Source organism: Zootoca vivipara, chromosome 1 (assembly GCF_963506605.1).
Source record: "Zootoca vivipara chromosome 1, rZooViv1.1, whole genome shotgun sequence".
NCBI lineage: Eukaryota > Metazoa > Chordata > Lepidosauria > Squamata > Lacertidae > Zootoca > Zootoca vivipara.
In genome coordinates, this window is record NC_083276.1 from 43208852 (window position 1) to 43233577 (window position 24726).

Here is a 24726-nt window from a genome sequence, read left to right on the forward strand (position 1 = left end):
CAGGTGCTCTACCCCTGAGCTATGGCCCTTCCTTCATGACTCAGTCACAAATAGAGTTCATATATTATAAAGCAGACTCTGTGGAACCTTTTACCATTTTGGGTGGCTTTTAGTCAGCCACTTTGGATATACATTTCATGGTGAATGAGGATCGATAATGCAAAAAACAAGTGCTGTTTACAGCCTGTTTGGAATAATCCTTATGGAATGTTCCCTGCAGTGTAGCCAAGCTTGCTTCCTTGTTCAGCTTTTCTATAGCACTGGACCTGCAATTAAAGTCCCGCTCTATTTCTGCATTTTATTTCCTGATTCCTTGTCCTCCTTCTCACATGACTCCCTGTCTCACAGCTTCTCCCTTCCATCCTGGTCTTTGCTTTTTCCTCATGTTGGCTTCCTAATGCCTTCCTTCCTTTGCCTTCCTTGCTCCTGCAGGCCCTCCATAGGAGCCAACTCCTAGGGGCTGAGGTTCCTCCGGCCCCTCCAATAAAATATTGGGGGGGGGCGCTCCTAGTTGATAGGCATTGCCATTCAAATGTTGTGCCCAGGAAAGTTTGGCAGGGGAACTGAGTGTACATAGAAACATTGGTGGAGGTGCCTGGGGAGCAGAAAAATGTCCACTTTGCTCCAAGAAGATGGATCAAAAGGAAGCACTGAAGGGAGAGAAAGCTTGTCGTCTTCACAAAGGAATTACGTATGTAATGACAGCAAATTGGCACAACTACACAGGAAAACTAGCTGATCTCTATGGAAATCCAGGTGCAAAGTCCAATTTAAGGACAAAAAACGTCAACTTAATTACAATACATGCTGCAGAACAGTGAATATTTGAAGAAGAAAAAGGTTCCCCATCATTTTTTTAAAAAGCCTAACAAGGAACAATAATTGCGGGTGTTTCCATGCTAGCATTTCCAGTGGGATCATTGCACCTTACGCATGGAAGGTTTCCTGCAGCATCCACATAAAATGGTTGTTGTCAGAATGGCAACCCCCCCCCCCCAATAATAATCATCTGAATTTACCCTTTCCAGGGAAAATCTAATAAATTAAGAAAATTAAAAACTTGTTGCAAGCGACCTACTTATGGGACCTCAGGACTGCTAATAATAATAATAATAATAATAATAATAATAATAATAATAATAATAATAATATATTTATACTCCACCCATCTGGCTGGGTTTCCCCAGCCACTCTGGGCGGCTTCCAACAAAATATTAAAATACAATGGTCAGTTAAACATGAAAAGCTTCCCTAAACAGGGCTGCCTTCAGATATCTTCTAAAAGTCTGGTAGATGTTTTTCTGTTTGACATCTGGTGGGAGAGCGTTCCACGGGGTGGGTGCCACTACCAAGAAGGCCCTCTGCCTGGTTCCCTGTAACTTGGCTTCTTGCAGCAAGGGAACCGTCAGAAGGCCCTCAGCACTGGACCTTAGTGTCTGGGCAGAACGATAAGGGTGGAGACACGCCTTCAGGTATACTGAACCAAGGCCGTTTACTGTATTACTTACTTACTGTATTAAGTGTCTTTCTGCAAACACACTGGACAATGTGAGGATTTTGGAAGTGAGCAATGGCAACTGAGAGCGGTGTGGGATACAGGGAAAGGGAACATGACATATGGGGAAGGAGGTTACACTGAATGGAATGCAGGCATTGCTCAGTCTCAGGTGTATATCAGGGATAAGAGAGAGAAAGAGGGCCTGAGAAGAACACAAGCAAAAGGAGCGTTTTTGCTCAGCTACTCAGCTATGCAAATCACGTAGCCCATGCAAATCAGGCTATCATGTGACCCATGTAGTGTATGTGCATATGGAACACATAAATCGAGGTTGGGACAGATCTCTACGCTTGGTCTCCCCTCTCCAATATGTGCTCACTAATACACACCAGGAAAAGGCTTGAGGTAATTGGCAGCTAAGATACAGTACATGTAGATTTTTTTTAAAAAAGGTGGAGATATGCCAAATGTGAAGACAAAAAGCCTCCAAGAATGATAGCCTACATGTGCATGTTATTAATAGAGTAGACTGGAGAATCATTGTAAAATAATCCGATTTACTATGATACTGAGAATAACACAGAAACGTATTCTAAACAGTTATGTTTCTGTTGAGCAGAAATGAAAGGAAAATGTGAAACAACTCAGCCACGTGACAGAGTTCACTGGGAGTTTTGCTGGAGCACATGCCTTTATCTGTTACATTGCCAAATTGCTATAGACAATTTGAAAATGAATACACATTTTGCAATATTGCTTAGCAAAATATTTTGGTAGCTTTATTGTCATGAAAGATTACGTATCTTTTGTATTTTGTGATATTTCAATTATTTTGTTACTATTGGTGTATATTTTTTTATGTAAACAGTGTTGAGGCCTGCATGACATAAAAGCAGTGTATACGAACAAAGAACATTCAATGCATCATTTGTTTAATTTATACCACACCTCTCCTCCAAGGAGTTCAAGCTAGTGAACATAATTTATGCTCTTCCCATTTTATCCTCACAACAGTCTAACCTTTGAGGAAAGTTAGACTGAGTGACAGTGACTGGCCAAAGGACACCAGCGAGCTTCATGGCCGGGTGGAGCCATGAACTGATTTAAAATACAATCAAAACATATACAGAACAATTATATATGAAAACCATTTAAAAAGCCACACACCCACACACATACATAATCTGAAGCAACAATAACAACACATATATGAAACCAATTAAAATCCAATAGAGATGTGCCTACTGGATTAAAAAAAAAATCCCTTTTTTTCGGCAGTCCCAGGGAGGGCAGGAAAGAGGAAGTGGCTCCTGGGTCCCTCATGCCTCCTTCACATATGTCCCTCAGCATGTCCAGTGCGGGGGAACCGGTTGCGCTGCCCTAAATTTGGCACTGTCTCCCAACCACCAGTGCCAGGGAGCAGAGGCCTAGGCAAGAGCTGCCCTCAAGCCCCTGGAGCAGTAGAGACCTGGCAGTGATGCTGCCACTGCTTTTGAGTTGGGGGCGCTCCTCATTGTCTCTGTTGTGCACAGGTCAAGGGGTTTGCTGGAGGCTGGAGACCGGGGAGCAGTGGGGTAGGGAGCAGCAGCAGAGGTTTGAGGTGATCAGGGTAGGTAGATCTTGGCTGTGCAGAAAAACCTGCCTGGTTGGGGAGAGCAAACTCAGGCTTCTGTTTTTAGATTGGGGGGGGGGATTTTTAAGATCTCCACCTCTAATGTCTCTCACATCGAAAGCATGCATAAACACATATAGGTAAGGAAAAGGGACCTCACTGTGGACAGGGAAGGGTATAGTCCAAACTGCAACAGTGTGGGGAGGGGTGGGATGTGGCGACCATGGATTTGGGGTTGCTTTGTCTGCATTTGGATCTCCCTGGTCAGGATTTCAGGGGTTGGATTCTCTCACACACCCCAATCTCGGGGTCTCCTGCATTTCCATGCAGTGCATCTCTATCTACCTGTCTGTCTGTCTGTCTGTCTGTCTGTCTATCTATTCATTAAACAAGTGGAATACACAAAAAAGGGTGGTTCATAGATAGATAGATAGATAGATAGATAGATAGATAGATAGATAGATAGACAGACAGACAATCTATCTATCTATGAACCACCCTTCTTTTGTGTATTCCATTTGTTTAATGAATAGATATATTGCATCTATTATTTGTTTATATATATTTAAACATATTGTGTCTATTAAATAATATTAACTACATTGCAAAACACTTTCATGAGCAATATGGAAATTTAATTCAGCATGTGGCCTGTGGGTTCTGTCTTGAAGGACTCTTGCTTGGTTTGAGGGGTTGGACCGCCCTGACTTAGAGGTCTTGTTGAAAGAGGAAGGACTTGTGTTTCAGGAAATGTAAATTACTTCATCTGGCTTTATGGCACTGAAGTCTGTGTGTTTCAAGTATTCCACATGCTGGCACCATACACTGTTCCTTCCTGCCCAGGGGCCATAGTAGGCGGAGTTCAGAGGCTACATATATGAAGCAGCAGCAACACCTTTGAAGGCAGTTTGCCTGTTAACCTGTTGTTCAAGCGTTGCTTATGACTGTGGCGCTACGACTTCCCAAGAATGGGGGCGGCAGCTGAGAAGGTAAGGAAAATAACTTCTCGCAATTTGTTTTATCTTTATATTTTATTTAATCGGGGGCGGGGGGGGGGAGCATCCAACCCCTCCCTGGATCTGAATAGTCTGAAAATGGCAAAGTTCAAACAACATTTGGAATGTATGTCAGATGCAGCAGCATGCATGGTTTTGCTTCGGGGAGAGTTTTCATGAAGCGACTGGTTCCTGCTCTGTGAGATGAAGGCGTGCTGCTGCTGCACAATTTGAATCTGAATGGTACAAGCATGGGATTTGCGTTTGAAATGAAATGAACAGTTTAAAACATTTATTTATTAGATTTATTTATTTATTAGATTTATTTATTTATTTATTGTTTTTTTAAACAAGTTTTTAAAATGTGGATGAAAAGGAAGATAATTTGACAGTTCAGGGGCTACAGAAAAAAAAAGTCTTGTGGCACCTTAAAGACAACCAAATTTTATGTCATGAGCTTTGCTCAGTGGCTGTACTTTTGCATTTCAAGGCCATTTAACTTTGACATGTCTGCCTGCCTGCCTGCCTGTCTCCATCCATTTAGAGAAGCTATACAACTGGGGATAACGTGTGCTCATTTTAGGGATGTGGAAAACCTACTTGCGGAATTCTGTTGGCAGTTTGGTTTCTCGATTCTAGCGGAAATTATGGTTGCCAGTTTGACACATTTTGGATGCACACCAATTCATTCATTATCAAGACGAAAAGCCCATCCAGTCCAGCATCTTATAATCACCTTGGCTAGTCATACCCTATTTTATTTATTTATTTTGTATACTGCCTTAGACCCGGTTACAACATAAAAAGTTGCAAACATAGCAAAAGTAGTAAAACAGAAACCCAGGATATGAATTCAAAAGTAATACAGTTCCATCTGAAGAAGTGTGCATGCACACGAAAGCTCATACCAAAATAAAAACTTAGTTGGTCTTTAAGGTGCTGCTGGAAGGAATTTTTTTATTTTGTTTTGACTACGTCAGACCAACACGGCTACCTACCTGTAACTAGTTCCATCTTAATTAGCCTAAAACACATTATTATAATGTTATTAATTTGTGTTTTCTACTAGCAGTAATTGCACCAGGATGCTAATAAAATGGAAAATGATATAACTACCAGCAGCAATGTGGGGCACAGAACTCACAGATTTCGAGAGCAAGACATGTCAGAAGCAGCCTGGGTGCTGATTGCTTTTTTGCAGATCAGAGATTAGGTAGAGGAGACAGCACCTGGGGAAGAGGTCAGGGAGGACACTGACAACGAAGAACGTGGATGCGATGGAAAGTATTTTTGAATCTTCTTTGAATCCAGATTGATGCATACCTGCCCCATTCTCTGAATCCTCATGTGTGCATGTGTACTGAAAGCCACCACCACATAGAAAGACTTCCAAGAACATATGTGCTGAACAGAGAATGCCGGCAGCACTGAGCATGCTTCTGGTTGGCGTGGGTATCTCTTGGATTCCAAACTCCCCTCCCATCCGGTTACTAGAATGTCAGGTCTGATCATTGTCAATGTTGAATGAGGGAATAGATGTAATATAACAGGGATCGCCATGCACACAAGCCGGCATGTTGGATGTGTGCTTATTTCTACTGGGAACGCTGTCTGCATGTTGCAAGGTGTTTGTGTTAGAAGGCGGCTTCCTTACATAAGTCTCCCTTGCTGGATCAGGCAAATATGGATTAAAGGTGCTTATCAGAGTTTCCTTGGCATTCTCAGTTGGGAGTCCTTTACTGAACTAAAGAATAGGACATGTCATTGCAACAAAAATACTGTAACAGCAATAGCAATAACTCTTTAAAGCCCTAAAAGGCCTGGGCCCAGTATACCTGAAGGAGTATTTCCACCCTCATCATTCAGCCTGGACACAGGTCTAGCTCCGAGGGCCTTCTGGTGGTTCCCTCACTGCGAGAAGTGAGGTTACAGGGAACCAGGCAGAAGGCCTTCTTGGTAGTGGCGCCCACCCTGTGGAACGCTCTCCCATGAGATGTCAAGGAAATAAACAACAATCTGAAGACATCTGAAGGCAGACCGGTTTAGGGAAGTTTTTAATGTTTGAATGTTGTATTGTGTTTTTAATATTCTGTTGGGAGCAGCCCAGAGTAGCTGGGGAAACCCAGCCAGAGGGGTGGGGTATTATTATTATTATTATTATTATTATTATTATTATTATTATTAGTGTCAGGATTTGAGTCCCTGTTCTCTTTTGAGACACAGCAGCTGTATTTAGAGCGTCTGTAGCTACAGCACACGAATGTGTAGTTGCCTAGAAAAGACTTAGTGATCTATTTGGGTGTGTAGAGTGGTACCTCGGGTTACAGACGCTTCAGGTTACAGACGCCTCAGGTTACAGACTCCGCTGTACCTCGGGTTAAGAACTTTGCTTCAGGATGAGAACAGAAATCGCGCAGTGGCTGCGCAGCAGCAGCGGGAGGCCCCATTAGCTAAAGTGGTACTTCAGGTTAAGAACAGTTTCAGGTTGAGAACGAACCTCCAGAACGAATTAAGTTCTTATCTCGAAGTACCACTGTACAAATGTTCCTTTAAACATCTCTTACCCCTTTCAGGTGAGCCCAACACCTCTCTCCTTCACAATGAATCCCACAAGCAGACCCACCAGCAATTCAAATACCCCACCCCACCCCCAATGCTTCAGGCAAACTTTTCATGTTAATGCACTGCATGGATACTTTATAATGTTCATTTGTTGCTTGTTCATTTCTTGCAACCACATTGCAAAACTGATTTGGGTGGGCAGAAGTGGGAAAAGCAGGCTTGGGATGCTGCAGTCACATGTGGACTAGCACTGCTGCTGTAAAGCTATCGGAATTGATGTCCACAGAGCCTGGCCCTGCGTATTTCCTGCTCAAATGAACACACATTTGGATGCCCTTAATATCTGAATAACCCAGACAGAGCTGTTGTCCAAAGAGACATGGATTGCATTCATGCCAAGCCCTTCCCCCCACTAGTCATTTGCTGTAGGAACAGTGCCTTAATATATATTTTAAATATACGATTCAAGCCATTAGAGACATGGATGGAGTTAATTGTATGCTTGCTTGCTTCAAAGGGTTTATTAACAACGCTTTCCTCCACTGCTCCTTGACCCAACACACACCACGTTCAGCATTATGCCTTGTCATAAAGGAACGAGTGCCCAGTAGTCAGGGACACTTAAGCTTGTGTTTGCCAGTAACTGAAAGAAGTGTGGTTTTGTTGTTGAGAAAGTCGGTTACTAAAGCAGGCTTCCCTCTTTGCAAAGGAAGTGGGCACTTCACCCTCTGTTTCCTGAAGCATCTCTGTAAGAGGATCAACCCTGTACTTTTATGAACAGAGGGTGCAAGATGCCGTGGCTCAGCAGCCATTCGGAGTATGTACTAGGGAGGGAATAGTGACAGGAGAAGCTATGTAGGAGCAGACTGGATAGCAGTGGGACACAGGAAGAACTGGGAAGCATAGGCATATACAGGCCACACTCTCCCCTCTCTTTGCCACTGGGCATGGAAAGGACATAAAAAAAGAAAACACGTTAAGGAAAGAATCGTATTTTTGTGTTTTGATTTTTTTGGTTGTTGCAAACACATAGCTTAAGAGTTACATAATTGGGCTGACCAGAGCTTACTGTAGAATGCATTTGCATAGTACTGTATTACCAAAGCTTAATTGTATACAGTACCAAGAAAACACTCAGATGGATGATGCCTCTAGTCGCCTTTGCTGCCACAGTTTTCTGGCTTTTAAGAAAACACGGCTAATTTAAAACACAGCGTCCCACTTTGTGCCTCACAAAACTTGGCAGTATGGTATTCCTGCTGCCCGGATCAGCCTGCCCTTGGGCAAAGCTCAGGCAGTTGTGTTTGGGTGGCATGGAAGGGCAGCAAATGGTTACTTATATAATTAATTATTGTTGCATTTTTACTGACGAGAGATGCACTTGTAGGATTTTCTGCCTCGAGTCCCAAAAGAACTTGGGTGCTAGGCACCTTGGCTGTTGTGTGTAGGGGGGAGGGGCAGACAGGGAGCCAGTTGAACCTTTGCTTCAGGCTGCAAAATGTCCTGTTCAGGGTGCCAGCTAGCCAACCAGCCTCTTCCAGGGATATTTCTTTCCAACCACCCCCTGCTTTCTGTTTTCTCTCCCAAAGTCAGCCAGCATTTCCTGCCCACTTAACATGCTCAGTCTTCCTGGGTTGTCTTTGAGCGCCCCATTTTATTTTATTTTTCTCCCCCAAGGCTGCCAGTTCCTCTCTCTCTTGTGCAATGTGCATGGATAGTGGCATCTGGAATAGCTTGCTCAGTGGTGCTGGAGCTGCATCAATATAAGTGTGTGTGTGTGTGTGTGTGTGTGTGTGTGTGTGTTGAGGGTGGCAGTGACAGGGAGGTTGGGATTGTGTGGGTACACTAACAGGACCACTGTGCAGTGTCTGCACACCCCCAGCATCACTGCTTCTTCAATCTTTCTTCATGTAATGTTGTTATGAACCATGTTAAGGGCTTGTAGAATATTCATTTCATGATGATGATGAAAATTGTTTTAGTTGCAGGTAGGTAGCCGTGTTGGTCTGACGTAGTCAAAACAAAATAAAAAAATTCCTTCCAGTAGCACCTTAGAGACCAACTAAGTTTGTCATTGGTATGAGCTTTCGTGTGCATACACACTTCTTCAGATATACTGAAACAGAAGTCACCAGACCCTTATATATAGTGAGAGGATGGGTATTACTCAGAAGGGTGGTGGGAATGGGTGATTGGCTGATAGGTGTGGTAAGCCTGTTGATTACTGTTAACGATTGTAATTGGTCTTACAGGAAAAAGCAAGGGGTGAGATGGCTAAAAATTATCATGTATAATGAGATAAGAATCCAATGTCTCTATTCAGACCAGGTCTCTCCATGGTTTTAAGTTTGGTAATAAGTTGCAATTCAGCAACTTCTCTTGTTAGCAGTTAGCCCATACTTGTTCAGAAACTCCTGGCTTGGCTGAAATTGCTTATTCCTGATCAATTGCTAAATAATAGCCATGGTGTAATGGTCATAGAATCATAGAATCATAGAGTTGGAAGAGACCACAAGGGCCATCCAGTCCAACCCCCTGCCAAGCAGGAAACACCATCAAAGCATTCCTGACAGATGGCTGTCAAGCCTCTGCTTAAAGACCTCCAAAGAAGGAGACTCCACCACACTCCTTGGCAGCAAATTCCACTGCCGAACAGCTCTTACTGTCAGGAAGTTCTTCCTAATGTTTAGGTGGAATTTTCTTTCTTGTAGTTTGAATCCGTTGCTCCGTGTCCGCTTCTCTGGAGCAGCAGAAAACAACCTTTCTCCCTCCTTTATATGACATCCTTTTATATATTTGAACATGGTTATCATATCACCCCTTAACCTTCTCTTCTCCAGGCTAAACATACCCAGCTCCCTAAGCCGTTCCTCATAAGGCATCGTTTCCAGGCCTTTGACCATTTTGGTTGCCCTCTTCTGGACACGTTCCAGCTTATCAGTATCCTTCTTGAACTGTGGTGCCCAGAACTGGACACAATACTCCAGGTGAGGTCTGACCAGAGCAGAATACAGTGGTACTATTACTTCCCTTGATCTAGATGCTATACTCCTATTGATGCAGCCCAGAATTGCATTGGCTTTTTTAGCTGCTGCATCACACTGCTGACTCATGTCAAGTTTGTGGTCAACCAAAACTCCTAGATCCTTTTCACATGTACTGCTCTCAAGCCAGGTGTCTCCCATCCTGTATCTGTGCCTTTCATTTTTTTTGCCCAAGTGTAGCACTTTACATTTCTCCTTGTTAAAATTCATCTTGTTTGCTTTGGCCCAGTTGTCTAATCTGTTAAGGTCATTCTGAAGTGTGATCCTGTCCTCTGGGGTGTTAGCCACCCCTCCCAACTTGGTGTCATCTGCAAACTTGCTCAGGATTCCCTCAAGCCCATCATCCAAGTCATTGATAAAGATGTTGAACAAGACTGGGCCCAAGACAGAACCCTGTGGCACCCCACTAGTCACTACTCTCCAGGATGAGGAGGAGCCATTGATGAGCACCCTTTGGGTTCGGTCAGTAATCCAGCTACAAATCCACTGAATGGTAGCATTGTCTAGCCCACATTTTACCAGCTTCTTTACAAGAATATCATGGGGCACCTTGTCAAAGGCCTTGCTGAAATCAAGATAGGCTACATCCACAGCGTTCCCTTCATCTACCAGGCTTGTAATTCTGTCAGGGTATCAGATTAGGACCTGGGAGACCAGGGTTCTATCCTCACTTGGCCATGAAGCTCCCTGGGTGAGCTTGGGCTGGGCATTGGCTCCCAGACTAACCCATGTCACAGGGGTGTTGTGTGGATTAAAAGAGGACAGAGGGGTGTAAAGAACCATGTGCACCATCCTGAGCTTTTTGGAGAAAAAGGTGGGATATAAATGCAGTTAACAATAAAATGGCTGTTCCCTAAAATAGTCTATAACAAGATTCTACTCATCAATTTATTATGTATTCAAACTAGTCCCCAGTTATCAGTAGCAGAATAAAATGTGTTTATTAGACAATGGCAATCCTCTCCTGCATCACCAGCGTAGCTGCTCTTTTAGTATATCTATCTATCTATCTATCTATCTATCTATCTATCTATCTATCTATCTATCATCTATCTATCTATCTGGAACCTGACTTTTTCAGTTTCAAAACCTGACTTTTTCATTCAAAAAGGATTTGCTCATTCATGAATATTAGAGAAAGTACCTGCAGCCAGAAGAAAGGATTAGTAATTTGAAGTTTTTTTAACTGCCAAGTTGTCTCATTTCCTGTTTCGGAGATCTGTGCCATAGACTAAAAAAAAAAAAGGTCAATGGGAACAACCTGGAGGTTCAATAAGTAGCCTTACATAGTGTCTATAACATATTGGGGGGGGGGGAGGAAGGATGTCCATGTTTGGAAACAAAGTTGGACCCCTTAGATAGCAGTACTTGGAACTCCTCTAGAACCCTAAAACTAAGCACAATAATCTAGTTGTGCTGACTGTCATTCAAGTCTAGAAAAACAGTCATAATGAATAAAATGCACTGCTTAGCTGAGACACTGAATATTTTTAAGGTATATTTATGCAAATGGTAGACATTTTAAAAATTAGGTTAGTTTTAAACATTAAAATCAATGGGTATTAACAGCCTTTAACTTTGCCAAAATAGGCTCAATATTTTTAATTGGATTCTGCACATCCTACTGGTTCTTGGTGCTGTTAACAGTATTAAAATGCAACATTACCTTTTTAGTGTGTAAGAAAGGGCAGTTGCCCAGTGGTGGGATGCATGATTTGTATGCAAAAAAACCAGGTTCAGTTACTGCATTGCCAATTAAACAGTTAGGTAGCAGGTGATGTGAAAGTCTTATGCAGGAGGCTCTGAAGAATTGCTGCTAGGCAGAGTGGACAAGGCTGGGGTCAAAAGACCAAGGATCAGACATAGGAAGTGGTACCAGTAGCTGTAATATTACCAATAGTAATAAGAGTAAAGTCCAATAATCAGAATTCTGGATGAACAAGGCGGTGAAGTAGACTAGAGATCAGTTAATAATTAGCTCATAAGAACTCACCAGTACCAGTATGCTTTTAATTATTGGAGGCAAGAAATAAGACACCAGTCTGGGAAGAGAAATCTTGAGAGCTTCAGAATGTGGAAGGATGTGCCATGTTTGCTAAGAGGGAACTTGAAATGAGGTTACCTAAGATTGCTCAACAGACAGCATGTATAAGGAAGTGAGGGTGGCAGCAGAGTATATGTAAATGAAAATATGCAAGAAATGGAAGCATGCAGAAGACTGTGCAAAGTAATAACAAAATTGTCTGGAGCAGATCATTAGGGGTATGAATGGTGATTAAATGAGGGCAAGTAACTAGTGTGGTGTGACCAACTGAAATTCTTCAAACTAAGAGCCAGACCCTGCTGTAAAGCCTTATAGAAGCATTATGTATATATCCATCTAACTAAGACGTCACAAGTAAGTCTCTTTTCTATCAGATTGAGCCTTTTTGTGCTTTGTGTTTCCAAGAATACTGCCTTTGTCTGAATTTTGGAATTGACATCCAAATATTGACTTTGAAAAGAATGGAATGCTGAATTTTTTGAAATGAATCAGAACTGTTTTGTGGCAGCAGATTCCATAGCCTAAATGTGTGCTGTTGGAAGAAGTGCTTCCCTTTCTCTCATTGGGGCCATGGGGTTCTGAACCAGGATACTGTCATAGAAAAGCTAGAGAAATTTCTGTATGAAGAAAAATTGGGAGGTCAAAGAGTACAGTATTTCATTTAAAGACAATGTGAACTATTCATTCAGTTGTTTAGATTTTTGCAAGGAATCAACTCAAGATCTAAAGCTAGGCATTCAAGCCCTGCCAACCCAGCACCAACATAACACCCATAGAGTGAGGGATCTACTTTGTGTTTCTTTCTACCAACCAGAGAGTCAGATTCATAAGACATATAATTAGAATGCAGGGTGCCTCTGAGCAGATTCTGAGCCTATTGATGTGAATTGAGTTCACATTCCTTCCACACCCCCCCCCCCCAAAAATCCACTCCGGATTAGCTTTCTTCATTGCAGCAGCAAAATTCAGGTGGAAAATGTTGTTTTATTGTTGCCGTTGTAAAAGTATTGGGAGTCTAAAACCATTGTGAATGCCAATGAAATCTGGGGATTTCTTGCATAACTCCAACTCTCTCTCAACTATATCCTGAAGAAGATATTGCAGCACTTTTGCCCATGGACATGATTGAAGAGGGGACACAAACATATTGTTCTTAGAGTGTGCTTTTCTCTCGCCCACCCACCACCTCTTAAAGTCATGTGCTTGTAGTTTCTTTTTAATAAAACCTCATCCAGAAACACTGGTCAGACTGTCTGTCATCTTTGTATTGTATTTGTTTACATGTATTTGGAAGATGTGTGTGGGCAGGTTGAGGTCAGAAGGTATGAAGGCCACAGACAGTCTGGAACCAGGCTGTCTGGATAAGAATATAAGAATAGTCCTGCTGGATCTGGCCAGTAGCCCATCTAGTCCAGCATCCTGTAGGCTTTAGCTCCCTATTAGGTCCATAAATTACCACATAGCATATATTCAACACAAAAAACAGTGACAATTTGTTGTTGACAAAAGACAGCTGGACATATAAAGGGCCCCATTACCTTCAGTAGCTTAGAGCCTCATCAAACCTAAATCCGACCCTGGAAGGGACTCTTGCCCAGATTGAGAAATGGTTCCTCACCCAAGGTCACACCATACACTTCATGGCTGAGTGCAACATGAGTCTTCCAGGTTCTAGTCTGACATGTTAATCCCCACACCACATGGGCTCTCATCTCTGGCAGTCTTTATACCGTACTTCTCTGTTGGTACCAGATTGGCCCACTCGCCTCTCTTACCGTCCTAGATCAGGATGATTATAAGGCCAGCTGTAATGGCCTCTAGTCCCTTCCTCTGATTAGCAGCTTCAGTGGAACCTGTGTCACATTCACAGGGCTCCCAGTCAGTGCTTGCTGCAGATTCTTTTGGTGGTGGGGAAGCTTGGCCAAGACTCCCTTCTCTCTGTGAGTCTATCTCCTCACTCTCATTGTTGCCAGCTGCTGTTCCTCATCACTGTTACCACCTGCTTGGCCTTTTCAGATGAGGAAGCAGGCAGTAGCCGCTACGTTTGTCAGAGTGAGAGGTATGGTCGCCATGGTGAAGAGTAGGTTCCGGTCCAGGCGGTCCCCTTGTCAGTGGGTGTCAGGGGACCACCAGGGGTCAGCGGAGAGTCCAGGAAGTTGGGACCAGGGCTCTCCGAGGGAGACGCAGCCCGGGATGCTAGCGTTTCGCAACATCCTTCGGGAGGTGATGCTGGGGCTCAGGAAGCTGCACAGACCCTTGGGGATGCTGAGAGTGCAAGGTTCCCAGAGGGAAGGTTTGAAGGGTCGGACCATTGCGCTCAGGAGGGGGAGGTGCCAGAGGAGACAGCACCGGCTCCTCAGCTGAGCAGTTCGAGTGAAGAGGGTGCTCCAGCAGCCCCATCACCCCAACACATAGCTGTCAAGTTCTCCCTTTTTTAAAGGGAAATTCCCTTATGCTGAATAGGCTTCCTTGCGAGAAAAGGGAAAACTTGACAGCTATGCCCCAACAGCGGAGGGGAGGAAAGAGGCATGAGGAGAGGAGGAGATTCAAGGCGCCAAGGGTGTTTTGTTGGTGGAAGTCCCGGTGGGCGGTGCTTCCAGATTCTGATTCAAACTAGGACAGTCATGGATTTTGATGCTCTGTTTTGTACATGTGAAAACCAGCCACAGAGTTGGAGCGCTTTACCCGTGAGAAGGCAACCAGCATCATTACAGCGGGCACCCTCCTGGGGTGTTCCCCCCTTTAGTGGGTGCCTTACTATGTCAGCCACTGACAATGACCCTCAGCCTGCTACCATCTCAAGCCTTGAAGCCATTGGCAGGCAAACTCACTCTCTGTTCATGCAGAGACAACATGGAGGCATTCATAAGGGACATAATAAGACAGACTATTTCACTTTGTCTTGTCTGCTCCTTTGTGTTACATACAAAGGATTTTGGCTAATGTTCTAGAGAGCACATTTGTTTCAAACAAGGTATGGGTCCTAGGCTCACCATTATCATGTTTCTGCATGGATCAAGAAGGGCTACTCCAGTCAGAGCCAACTGGGACACTCTAACAGCCCAGGTGTCAGGTGGCACCGCAGGACCCATCCAATACCCCAAACGTTTCCAAGATACTTCCTTCTCTCTGTCCAAGTCACATATCACTGAGACCTCTGTGCTTCCAGACTACTGATCTGGCCTTCTCATCTATGGCCTGCATTCTCTTGGGCCTGAACACTTAACAACATCCAGCACTTCCTTGTGGTTGGCAAGATCACATATGCCTTTAAGGGAAGTTTGTTCACCATTACTCATCATCTGCTCACTAACCAGAGGTTTCTAAGGTTTCCAAGGGAAGTCTCCATCAGTGATAGGGAAATGGGAATGGGATGAGAAAGGGAGAAGCAGAGGTTTTGGCGGGGCCTGATGGGTAATGTTTGTGGCTTTGGGTGATCTTTGTCATGTGGGAATAAATCCAGAATTCTTACTAACTTTTTATTCATGTGAAGTTCACTGGCTTTTCTTCCATTGCAGAATCAAGTGTTTCCAGTTTCCATGGTGTCTGTCAGAATTATAAAAGCCAATATCATCCCCTCAGGAATTTCATGTAAGTTTTGTGCATCTTTCATCGTGCCACTGGGCTCAACTGTGCAGCAATATTATTGGATAAAATAGCAATGTAGGAATTAGGAATCTTGGACTGTATTAAATAACAAAATATCTGAAAGCGTTTTGATGGTGACTAAAAGAATTGGTATCCATTTCTTAAACATTACTGAACATGTCCCAAGTGATTTAAGTGGAACAGAATTCACATCCATGCATACATCCAATCGTGTAAGAGCCTCTTTCCCATGGTATGATCCTGCACCCCTACAAACTTTCATAAGCACTGTCAGTGGGACGCTCTCCCCAAGAAATAGGCTGTCACCCTCTAAATGCTGGATTTCTGTAACCACCGGAAGTAAGGGAATTTTTCACACATTCAGCTCATTATCATGATTCAGTTTATCCTCTTAAGTAATTCTAGGTATGAAAATTAACCATCAAAATAAATAGGACTTACTTTTTCAATTCAGGATGGTATCATGAGATGGTATCATGAATGAGAAATATATAGTTCTGTTTCAGAAATGTAACATTTCCCGTTCCCTGAAATGCACTCTGCTGTTTTGTGCCCCTCTCTCAATATATTTTCTGCTGCTGATGGCGCAGTGGTTACCCCCCCCTCCCCCATTGTTGCACTTGCTCGGAACTGGTGATGGTTCAGTCAAAAGGACCCAGGTTATTGGTCTTGTTCACCAGTTTGCACGATGCAGCCAGTGCATTTTGCACAATGCTGCAGGTGTGAGAAAGAGGCTTCCTAACACTAGACATTGCTTTCAGCTGCAACAATTTGAACAGCGATATGTAAGGCAAAGGTAAAGGACTCCTGGATGGTTAAGTCCAGTCAAAGGCAACTATAGGGTGAGGCGCTCATCTGGCTTTCAGGCCGAGGGAGCCGGCGTTTGTCCGCAGACAGCTTTCCGAGTCATGTGGCCAGCGTGACTAAACCGCTTCTGGCGCAACAGAACACCGTGATGGAAACCAGAGCGCACGGAAACACAGTTTACCTTCCTGCTGCAGCGGTACCTATTTATTTACTTGCACTGGCGTGCTTTCGAACTCCTAGGTTGGCAGGAGCTGGGACAGAGGGGAGCTCACCCTCTTCCGGGATTCAAACCCCCAACCTTCTGATCAGCAAGCCCAAGAGCCAAGAGGCTCTGTGGTTTAGACCACAGCGCACCCGCATTATGTACCAATACCAGTAAGGGTAGTAATAGGTGTTATAACAGCTAGAATATTGGTTTATGTTCCAAAACATCACATTAGGTCATCTAGTTGGTGCCAGAGGGTTCACCACCACCACCACCACCACCACCACCACCAAATCTCTCTGTTCCTTATATCACAGATATATTCCAGCTCAGACCTTCACTGCAAAAATATATTCAGAAATAGATGCCCCTCCCACTCTTTGTCCCATACAATGTGATGTGGCATCCCCATCTTTGCCCCTAAGGCTTAAGACCTTGTTAAGTATACGATCACAACTGTTAAAAAGCTTTTCCATTCCTTGCTGCAGTGTTTCCATCTAATTGCTACGTGACCTTGCATCTGCCGACAGCATCGCCTGAGAAATTCAGAACCCGAACTATGAAGAACTCTGATAAACCAGTCTGGAATGAGACATTCTATTTTAGAATCCAAACTGAGATCAAGGTAAGGTAAGATATTCAACATACCACCAGTTGTTTGGAAAACCTGCTGGGCAGATAAAGATATTATTGCAGTAAGATAAAATAAATGGCTTTTCCAAACAAGTCTGATTTAGGAAAAATGAAGTTGTTGCCTCTAATGCAGGGGTGCTTTTGTGACAAAAATGCCTCTAGTTTTGTGCTTAGTTTGTGCTCAGGGCCAAGCAAGGTAAATCACATTTTACATGCAGGGCTTAAAAGTACTATCAGCATCGGCTGAGGGCAGGGTTAATAATTACTGGGATCCGAGCAGGAATGGTAGTCAAGTGGTGCCCATGTGCTCTACGTTACAGAGGACTATTTTGAAGGTGCCCTTTCTTTTAAGGAAGAAAAAGATAATGGACACTAAGAAAAGGGAGCATCAGGGTCCTTGAAGTTGTAAACACCTGGACAGCAGACTAAGTAGCCACACAGCTCACCTGCTCTCAAGTCTTCCCCATTAGGGTAGCATGTACTGTTTTTAAAATTTAAATTATAGTAATTATATATAAATTTGCAACTATACATATAAATCACCACATGCAAGATTTATGGAAGCCAGTGTCCTCTTCTGCCTTCTTTTTTGGCGGTATTATTATTATTATTATTATCATCATTATTATTTACTGAATTTATATACCACCCTATGCCCAGAGGTCTCAGGGTGGGTCACAGAATAAAATCAAAACACAACAACCCAATACCCTCCACAAAAACCCACATTTTAAAATGGCATTGGATGTCAATCAAATCAACCAAAGGCCTGGTTAAAAAGGAACATTTTTGCCTGGCGCCTAAAGGTATATACTGAAGGTGCCAGGCGAATTTTCCTGGGGAGAGTATTCCACAGATGGGTAGTCACAGTGCAGAGAAGGCCCATTCTTGTGTTGCCACCCTCCGGACCTCTTGAGGAAGAGGCACACGAAGATGATCTTAGGGTCTGGGTAGGTTTATATTAAGCGAAAGGAAAGTCCGATGCTGTAAAGAAAAATATTGCATAGGAACCTGGAATGTAAGAAGCATGAATGGAGGTAAGCTGGATGTGGTCAAAAATGAGATGACAAGAATAAATATCGACATCCTGGGCATCAGTGAACTAAAATGGAAGGGAATGGGCAAATTCAGTTCGGGTGACTATCATATCTACTACTGTGGGCAAGAATCCTGTAGTAGAAATGGAGTGGCCCTCATAGTCAACAAAAGAGTGGCAAAAGCTGTAATGGGATGCAATCTCAAAAATGACAGAATGATCTCGATACGAATCCAAGGCAGACCTTTTAACATCACGCTAATCCAAGTTTATGCACCAACTACCGGTGCTGAAGAAAGTGAAATTGACCAATTCTATGAAGACCTACAACACCTTCTAGAAATGACACCAAAGAAGGATGTTCTTCTCATTACAGGGGATTGGAATGCTAAAGTAGGGAATCAAGAGATAAAAGGAACAACTGGCAAGTTTGGCCTTGGAGTTCAAAATGAAGCAGGGCAAAGGCTAATAGAGTTCTGTCAAGAGAACAAGCTGGTCATCACAAACACTCTCTTCCAACAACACAAGAGACGACTCTACACATGGATATCACCAAATGGGCAGCATCGAAATCAGATTGATTCTATTCTCTGCAGCCAAAGATGGAGAAGCTCTATACAGTCAGCAAAAACAAGACCTGGAGCTGACTGTAACTCAGATCATCAGCTTCTTATAGCAAAATTCCAGCTTAAACTGAAGAAAGTAGGAAAAGCCACTGGGCCAGTAAGATACAATCTGAATCAAATCCCTTATGAATACACAGTGGAAGTGAGGAACAGGTTTAAGGATTTAGATTTGGTGGACAGAGGGCCTGAAGAACTATGGATGGAGGCTTGTAACATTATACAGGAGGCAGCAACGAAAACCATCCCAAGGAAAAGGAAATGCAAGAAAGCAAAATGGCTGTCCAACGAGGCCTTACAAATAGCGGAGGAGAGGAGGCAAGCAAAATGCAAGGGAGATAGGGAAAGATACAGGAAACTGAATGCAGATTTCCAAAAAACAGCAAGGAGAGACAAGAGGGTCTTCTTAAATGAGCAATGCAAAGAAATAGAGGGAAACAATAGAATGGGGAAAACCAGAGATCTGTTCAAGAAAATTGGAGATATGAAAGGAACATTTCGTACAAAGATTACCATAATCAAGGACAAAAGTGGTAAGGACCTAACAGAAGCAGAAGACATCAAGAAGAGGTGGCAGGAATACACAGAGGAATTATACCAGAAAGATATGGAGGTCTCGTACACCCCAGGTAGTGTGGTTGCTGACCTTGAGCCAGACATCTTGGAGAGTGAAGTCAAATGGGCCTTAGAAAGCACTGCTAATAACAAGGCCAGTGGAAGTGATGATACAGTGGTACCTCGGTTTACGAACACCTCGGTTTACGAACTTTCGGTTTACGAACTATCCTAACCCGGAAGTTAGTAAACCGAGGTGCCGGAGGTCTACTGAGCGTCCGATGCCTTCGGGGAGGCCGGGCCTTCGCTCCGATGCCTCCTGGAGGCCCGCAGCGAAGGCCCGGCCTCCCCGAAGGCATCGGAGCGAAGGCCAAACCTCCCCAAAGGCATCGGAGCGTCGGATACCTTCGGGGAGGCTGGGCTTCGCTCCGATGCCTCTGCGGAGGCCGGGGAGCGTTTCCGCGACTGGGCTGCAGCCGCGAAAGCGGTCCCCGGCCTCCGCAAAGGCATCAGAGCAAAGCCCCAGCCTCCGGAAGGCATCGGAGCCGGGACTTCGCTCAGATGCCTTTGCGGAGGCCGGGGACCGCTTTCGCGGCTCCCCAGCCTCCGCAAAGGCATCGGAGCAAAGTCCCGGCTCCGATGCCTTCCGGAGGCCGGGGAGCGTTTCCGTGACTGGGCTGTGCAGCCGCGAAAACGGTCCCCGGCTTCCGGTAGCCAGGGACCGCTTTCGCAGCTGCACAGCCCAGTCGCGAAAGTGCTCCCCGGCCTCCGCAAAGGCATCGGAGTGACTTCGCTCCGATGTCTTTGCGGAGGCCGGGGAGCACTTTCGCGACGATCCCCAGCCTCCGGAAGGCATCGGAGCCGGGACTTCGCTCCGATGCCTTCCAGAGGCCGGGGAGCGTTTCCGCGACTGGGCTGTGCAGCCGCGAAAGCGGTCCCCGGCTTCCGGTAGCCGGGGACTGCTTTCGCGGCTGCACAGCCCAGTCGCGGAAAGGCTCCCCGGCCTCCGGAAGGCATCGGAACCGGGACTTCGCTCAGATGCCTTTGCGGAGGCCGGGGACCGCCTTCGCAAAGGCATCGGAGCGAAGTCCCAGCTCCGATGCCTTCCGGAGGCTGGGGCTTTGCTCCGATATCTTTGCGGAGGCCGGGGACCGCTTTTGCGGCTGCAGCCCAGTCGCGGAAACGCTCCCCAGCCTCCGCGAAGGCATCGGAGCAAAGCGGTTAATCCGTTCTAGGGGGTGTTTTTCCTCGTCTAGAACGGATTAATCAACTTCCCATTACTTTCAATGGGAAAGTTCACTTCGGTTTACGAACACTTCGGTTTATGAACAGACTTCTGGAACCAATTGTGTTCGTAAACCGAGGTTCCACTGTATTCCAGCTGAACTATTTAAAATTTTAAAAGATGATGCTGTTAAGGTGCTACACCCAATATGCCAGCAAGTTTGGAAAACTCAGCAATGGCCAGAGGATTGGAGAAGATCAGTCTACATCCCAATTCCAAAGAAGGGCAGTGCCAAAGAATGCTCCAACTACCGCACAATTGCGCTCATTTCACATGCTAGCAAGGTTATGCTTAAAATTCTACAAGGCAGGCTTAGGCAGTATGTGGACAGAGAACTCCCAGAAGTGCAAGCTGGATTTCGAAAGGGCAGAGGAACCAGAGACCAAATACCAGACATGCGCTGGATTATGGAGAAAGCTAGAGAGTTCCAGAAAAACGTCTACTTCTGCTTCATTGACTATGCAAAAGCCTTTGACTGTTTGCCACAGCAAACTTTGGCAAGTTCTTAAAGAAATGGGAGTGCCTGATCACCTCACCTGTCTCCTGAGAAATCTCTATGTGGGACAAGAAGCTACAGTTAGAACTGGATATGGAACAACTGATTGGTTCAAAATTGGGAAAGGAGTACGACAAGGTTGTATATTGTCTCCCTGCTTATTTAACTTATATGCAGAATTCATCATGCGAAAGGCTGGACTAGATGAATCCCAAGCCGGAATTAAGATTGCCGGTAGAAATATCAACAACCTCAGATATGCAGATGACACAACCTTGATGGCAGAAAGCGAGGAGGAATTAAAGAACCTTTTAATGAGGGTGAAAGAGGAGAGCGCAAAATATGGTCTGAAGCTCAACATCAAAAAAACCAAGATCATGGCCACTGGTCCCATCACCTCCTGGCAAATAGAAGGGGAAGAAATGGAGGCAGTGAGAGATTTTACTTTCTTGGGCTCCTTGATCACTGCAGATGGTGACAGCAGTCACGAAATTAAAAGACGCCTGCTTCTTGGGAGAAAAGCAATGACAAACCTAGATAGCATCTTAAAAAGCAGAGACATCACCTTGCCGACAAAGGTCCGTATAGTTAAAGCTATGGTTTTCCCAGTAGTGATGTATGGAAGTGAGAGCTGGACCATAAAGAAGGCTGATCGCCGAAGAATTGATGCTTTTGAATTATGGTGCTGGAGGAGACTCTTGAGAGTCCCATGGACTGCAAGAAGATCAAACCTATCCATTCTTAAGGAAATCAGCCCTGAGTGCTCCCTGGAAGGACAGATCGTGAAGCTGAGGCTCCAATACTTTGGCCACCTCATGAGAAGAGAAGAATCCTTGGAAAAGACCCTGATGTTGGGAAAGATTGAGGGCACTAGGAGAAGGGGACGACAGAGGACAAGATGGTTGGACAGTGTTCTCGAAGCTACGAACATGAGTTTGACCAAACTGCGGGAGGCAGTGGAAGACAGGAGTGCCTGGCGTGCTATGGTCCATGGGGTCACGAAGAGTCGGACACGACTAAACGACTAAACAACAACAACAACAACAAGGTTTATATGGAAAGAGGAGGTCCTTGAGGTACTGAGCCGTTTAAGCCTTTACAGGTCAAAACCAGCACTTAGAATTGGGCCCAGAAACTAATCAGTAGGCAGTGCAATCAGACCAGGATCAGTGTAATATGCTCAAACCGTCTTGTTCTAGTGAGCAACCTGGCCACTGAATTCTGCACTAGCTGAAATTTTTGAACCATCTTCAGAGGCAGCCTTATGTCTAATCTTGAGGTTACCAGAGCATAGACAACAGTAGTTAAGCTATCCCTGCCCAGGGATATAGCTGGGACACCAGCTGAAGCTGATAGAAGGCACTCCGGGCCACTGAGACCACCTGAGCCTCAAGCAAAGGATCCAGGAGTACCCCCAAGCTTCAAGCCTGCTCTTTCAGAGGAAGTGTAACCCCATCGAGAGCAGGCGATCTCCCACCCATCTGGTCTAGAGAACCACCCACTAACAGTGCCTCAGTCCTATCTCGATTGAGTACATTTTGGACAATGCATAAGTGGCCACCCTAAATGGAGGAAGGGGAGGATTTAACTGCCCCCCCCCCGGAGTATTTTCTTCCAGTGGAAATAGCTTACCTGAAACAAAACTAAATCTGCCCTCCCCAGCCATCAGACACATTGGTTCCAAGTGTCATAAGAATGCCCTCAGCTGGTATGTGCAAGTCATAATACATTCCAACTTGTATTGAATCTACCAATAGAGCAGTTTACTTCAACCCTCATTTAATGGGAAGGTGGAGATTAGTTTTATCATCAACAAAGATGCTAAATTCATAGCACTCTCCCTCAAGCTAATCATGCTGGTCCCATAATTACTTTCAATTCACATGGAAGCTTTCCCACTAAAGCTAACCTCCAGGCTTGCCTGTACCTGTAATTCAACCCTTTAAATCCTCCCAGAATCTGGTAACAGGTGTGGCAGCCTTTTTTTACACATGCAAAGATTCTACAGTGGATACACTTCTTCTGCCTCTCAGAAGATCTGTTGCTCAGTGGTGGAGCATCTCCCTTTCATGCTCAGTGTCCCAGGTTCAGTCTCCAGCATCAGCCCGTAGAATAAGGAAAGGCTCCCCGGCGGAAACCCCACTGAGCCGCTGCCAATCAGTGTAGCTGACACAGGGATAGATGGTCCAATGTTCTGATTCAATATAAGGTGGCTTCCTGTGTTCCTGTGAATCAGTAGATCTCCCCCTCCCCCTCCCCCCCCATGCAGCAGGATCCATCTTGGTTTGTGTGTGTGGAGCAGTTCTCCAACATATTCACCAGCCACTTTGCCTGCGGCAAAAGAATAGCTATGTCAGGTGATTCTGTTTTTGGCATTCTGCAAAGTCAAGACTTGTTATATGCTTATGGTACATTGCATTTCAGAGTGTCCAAATGTCACGGCGGCAGAAAATGAGGCAAGGGGTAGAGTTTGTACCTTCTAGTTGGAAGTGGACGCAGTGTGTGTTTGTGTGTGTGTAATATATGCAACACAGCGAATAAATGCTCATGTTAGAGATATTGTTTTACCTTTGCTGCTTAGCTTAGACCACGTATGCACATACCGTTCTAAAGCCAATATTGGTATTCCAGCAGTCCAAATTCAGTTTGGGGTGTAGTGCAACTTCTTCTGCATGGGGCTTCCTTTTAAAAAGGGCTTGGAAACTTCAGTTGTTGCTGCTGGTTTTGACTGCGGCCAGTTTTTCAGATTAATACTGTTCCAGTAGCTCCCTGTCTGTGTCCAAGACCAAATCAAAGTCCTGATTACCTGTGCTTTTTGAAGTCTTAAATGGTTTGGGGACAGGAATTCACCACCTCCTGTGATGCTACCTGATCTCTCAGGTCTTTGATGCAGGCTCTGCTCAGGGTTTCACAGCCAAGAGAGTCTGATTGGTGAGCATATGACATTGCTCATTAACCTGGTGCTTTCCAGGTATTTTTGACCACAACTCCTTTCAGCCCCAACAAGCACAGCCATATAATGTTTAAGCTGATGGGAGTTGTAGTCCAAAACATTTGGAGAGTACCAGGTTTGGCTTTCCTGCCAAGATTGTGGAGCTCTCTAGCTTGGGGAATGATTTTTTTCACTTCCCTAATGGTGTTTAGATTTCCAATGAAAACTGATGTTCTGTATATCTTTGGCATTAATGATGATTGGATTTCTCCCTCCTTTTTAATGCTGGTTCTGTTCTTATTGTTATATCTATACTTGTATTTCATACTGAATTCAGATTATTATTATTTTATTTTTTGTTTTTTAAACAACATACTAGCTGCCTTAGAGGTCCATAAGTGATGGGATAGTAAAGTGGAATTATAAAGATGTAAATATGTGATATACGTAAATACTTTCAGATGTTGCTTGATGTATGGATGTTGGGGGGCAGGGTCACCATGTGTGATTTGGGATGGAAGGGTGCATCAATTTTTGTTCTCTCACTTTGGAAAAATAATCTTAAATTCAGTTTTCCTCATTTTGCGGCAATTTGCAAATTTTCCTTTAAAAATGCTCATGAAAATTCATCAGCATTTTAGTGCCAATTTCTTCCATTAAACACAGCTTTATATGCTGTTTTTACTAATGTACATATTTTTGCAAGCAATTTCCTCTAATATAATGCATTCTTGTCAGTTATCTTCACTAGATATTCATTTTCATTCACACTTTCCTCCAATATATGCAT

The 24726-nt window shown here is 44.3% G+C and overlaps 1 protein-coding gene across 1 annotated transcript in view; it reads left to right on the plus strand.

The window, feature by feature from the left end:
* The first annotated feature begins 3834 nt into the window (after window positions 1-3834).
* LOC118083547 (cytosolic phospholipase A2 beta) overlaps window positions 3835-24726 on the plus strand; it is a 42614-nt gene continuing 21722 nt past the window's right edge. The window contains exons 1-3 of the mRNA XM_035112065.2: window positions 3835-4099; window positions 15274-15346; window positions 16865-17001. Of these exons, the coding sequence (XP_034967956.2) occupies window positions 4079-4099; window positions 15274-15346; window positions 16865-17001 (231 nt within the window). The 5' untranslated portion in view covers window positions 3835-4078. The remainder of the gene's footprint in view (window positions 4100-15273; window positions 15347-16864; window positions 17002-24726) is intronic.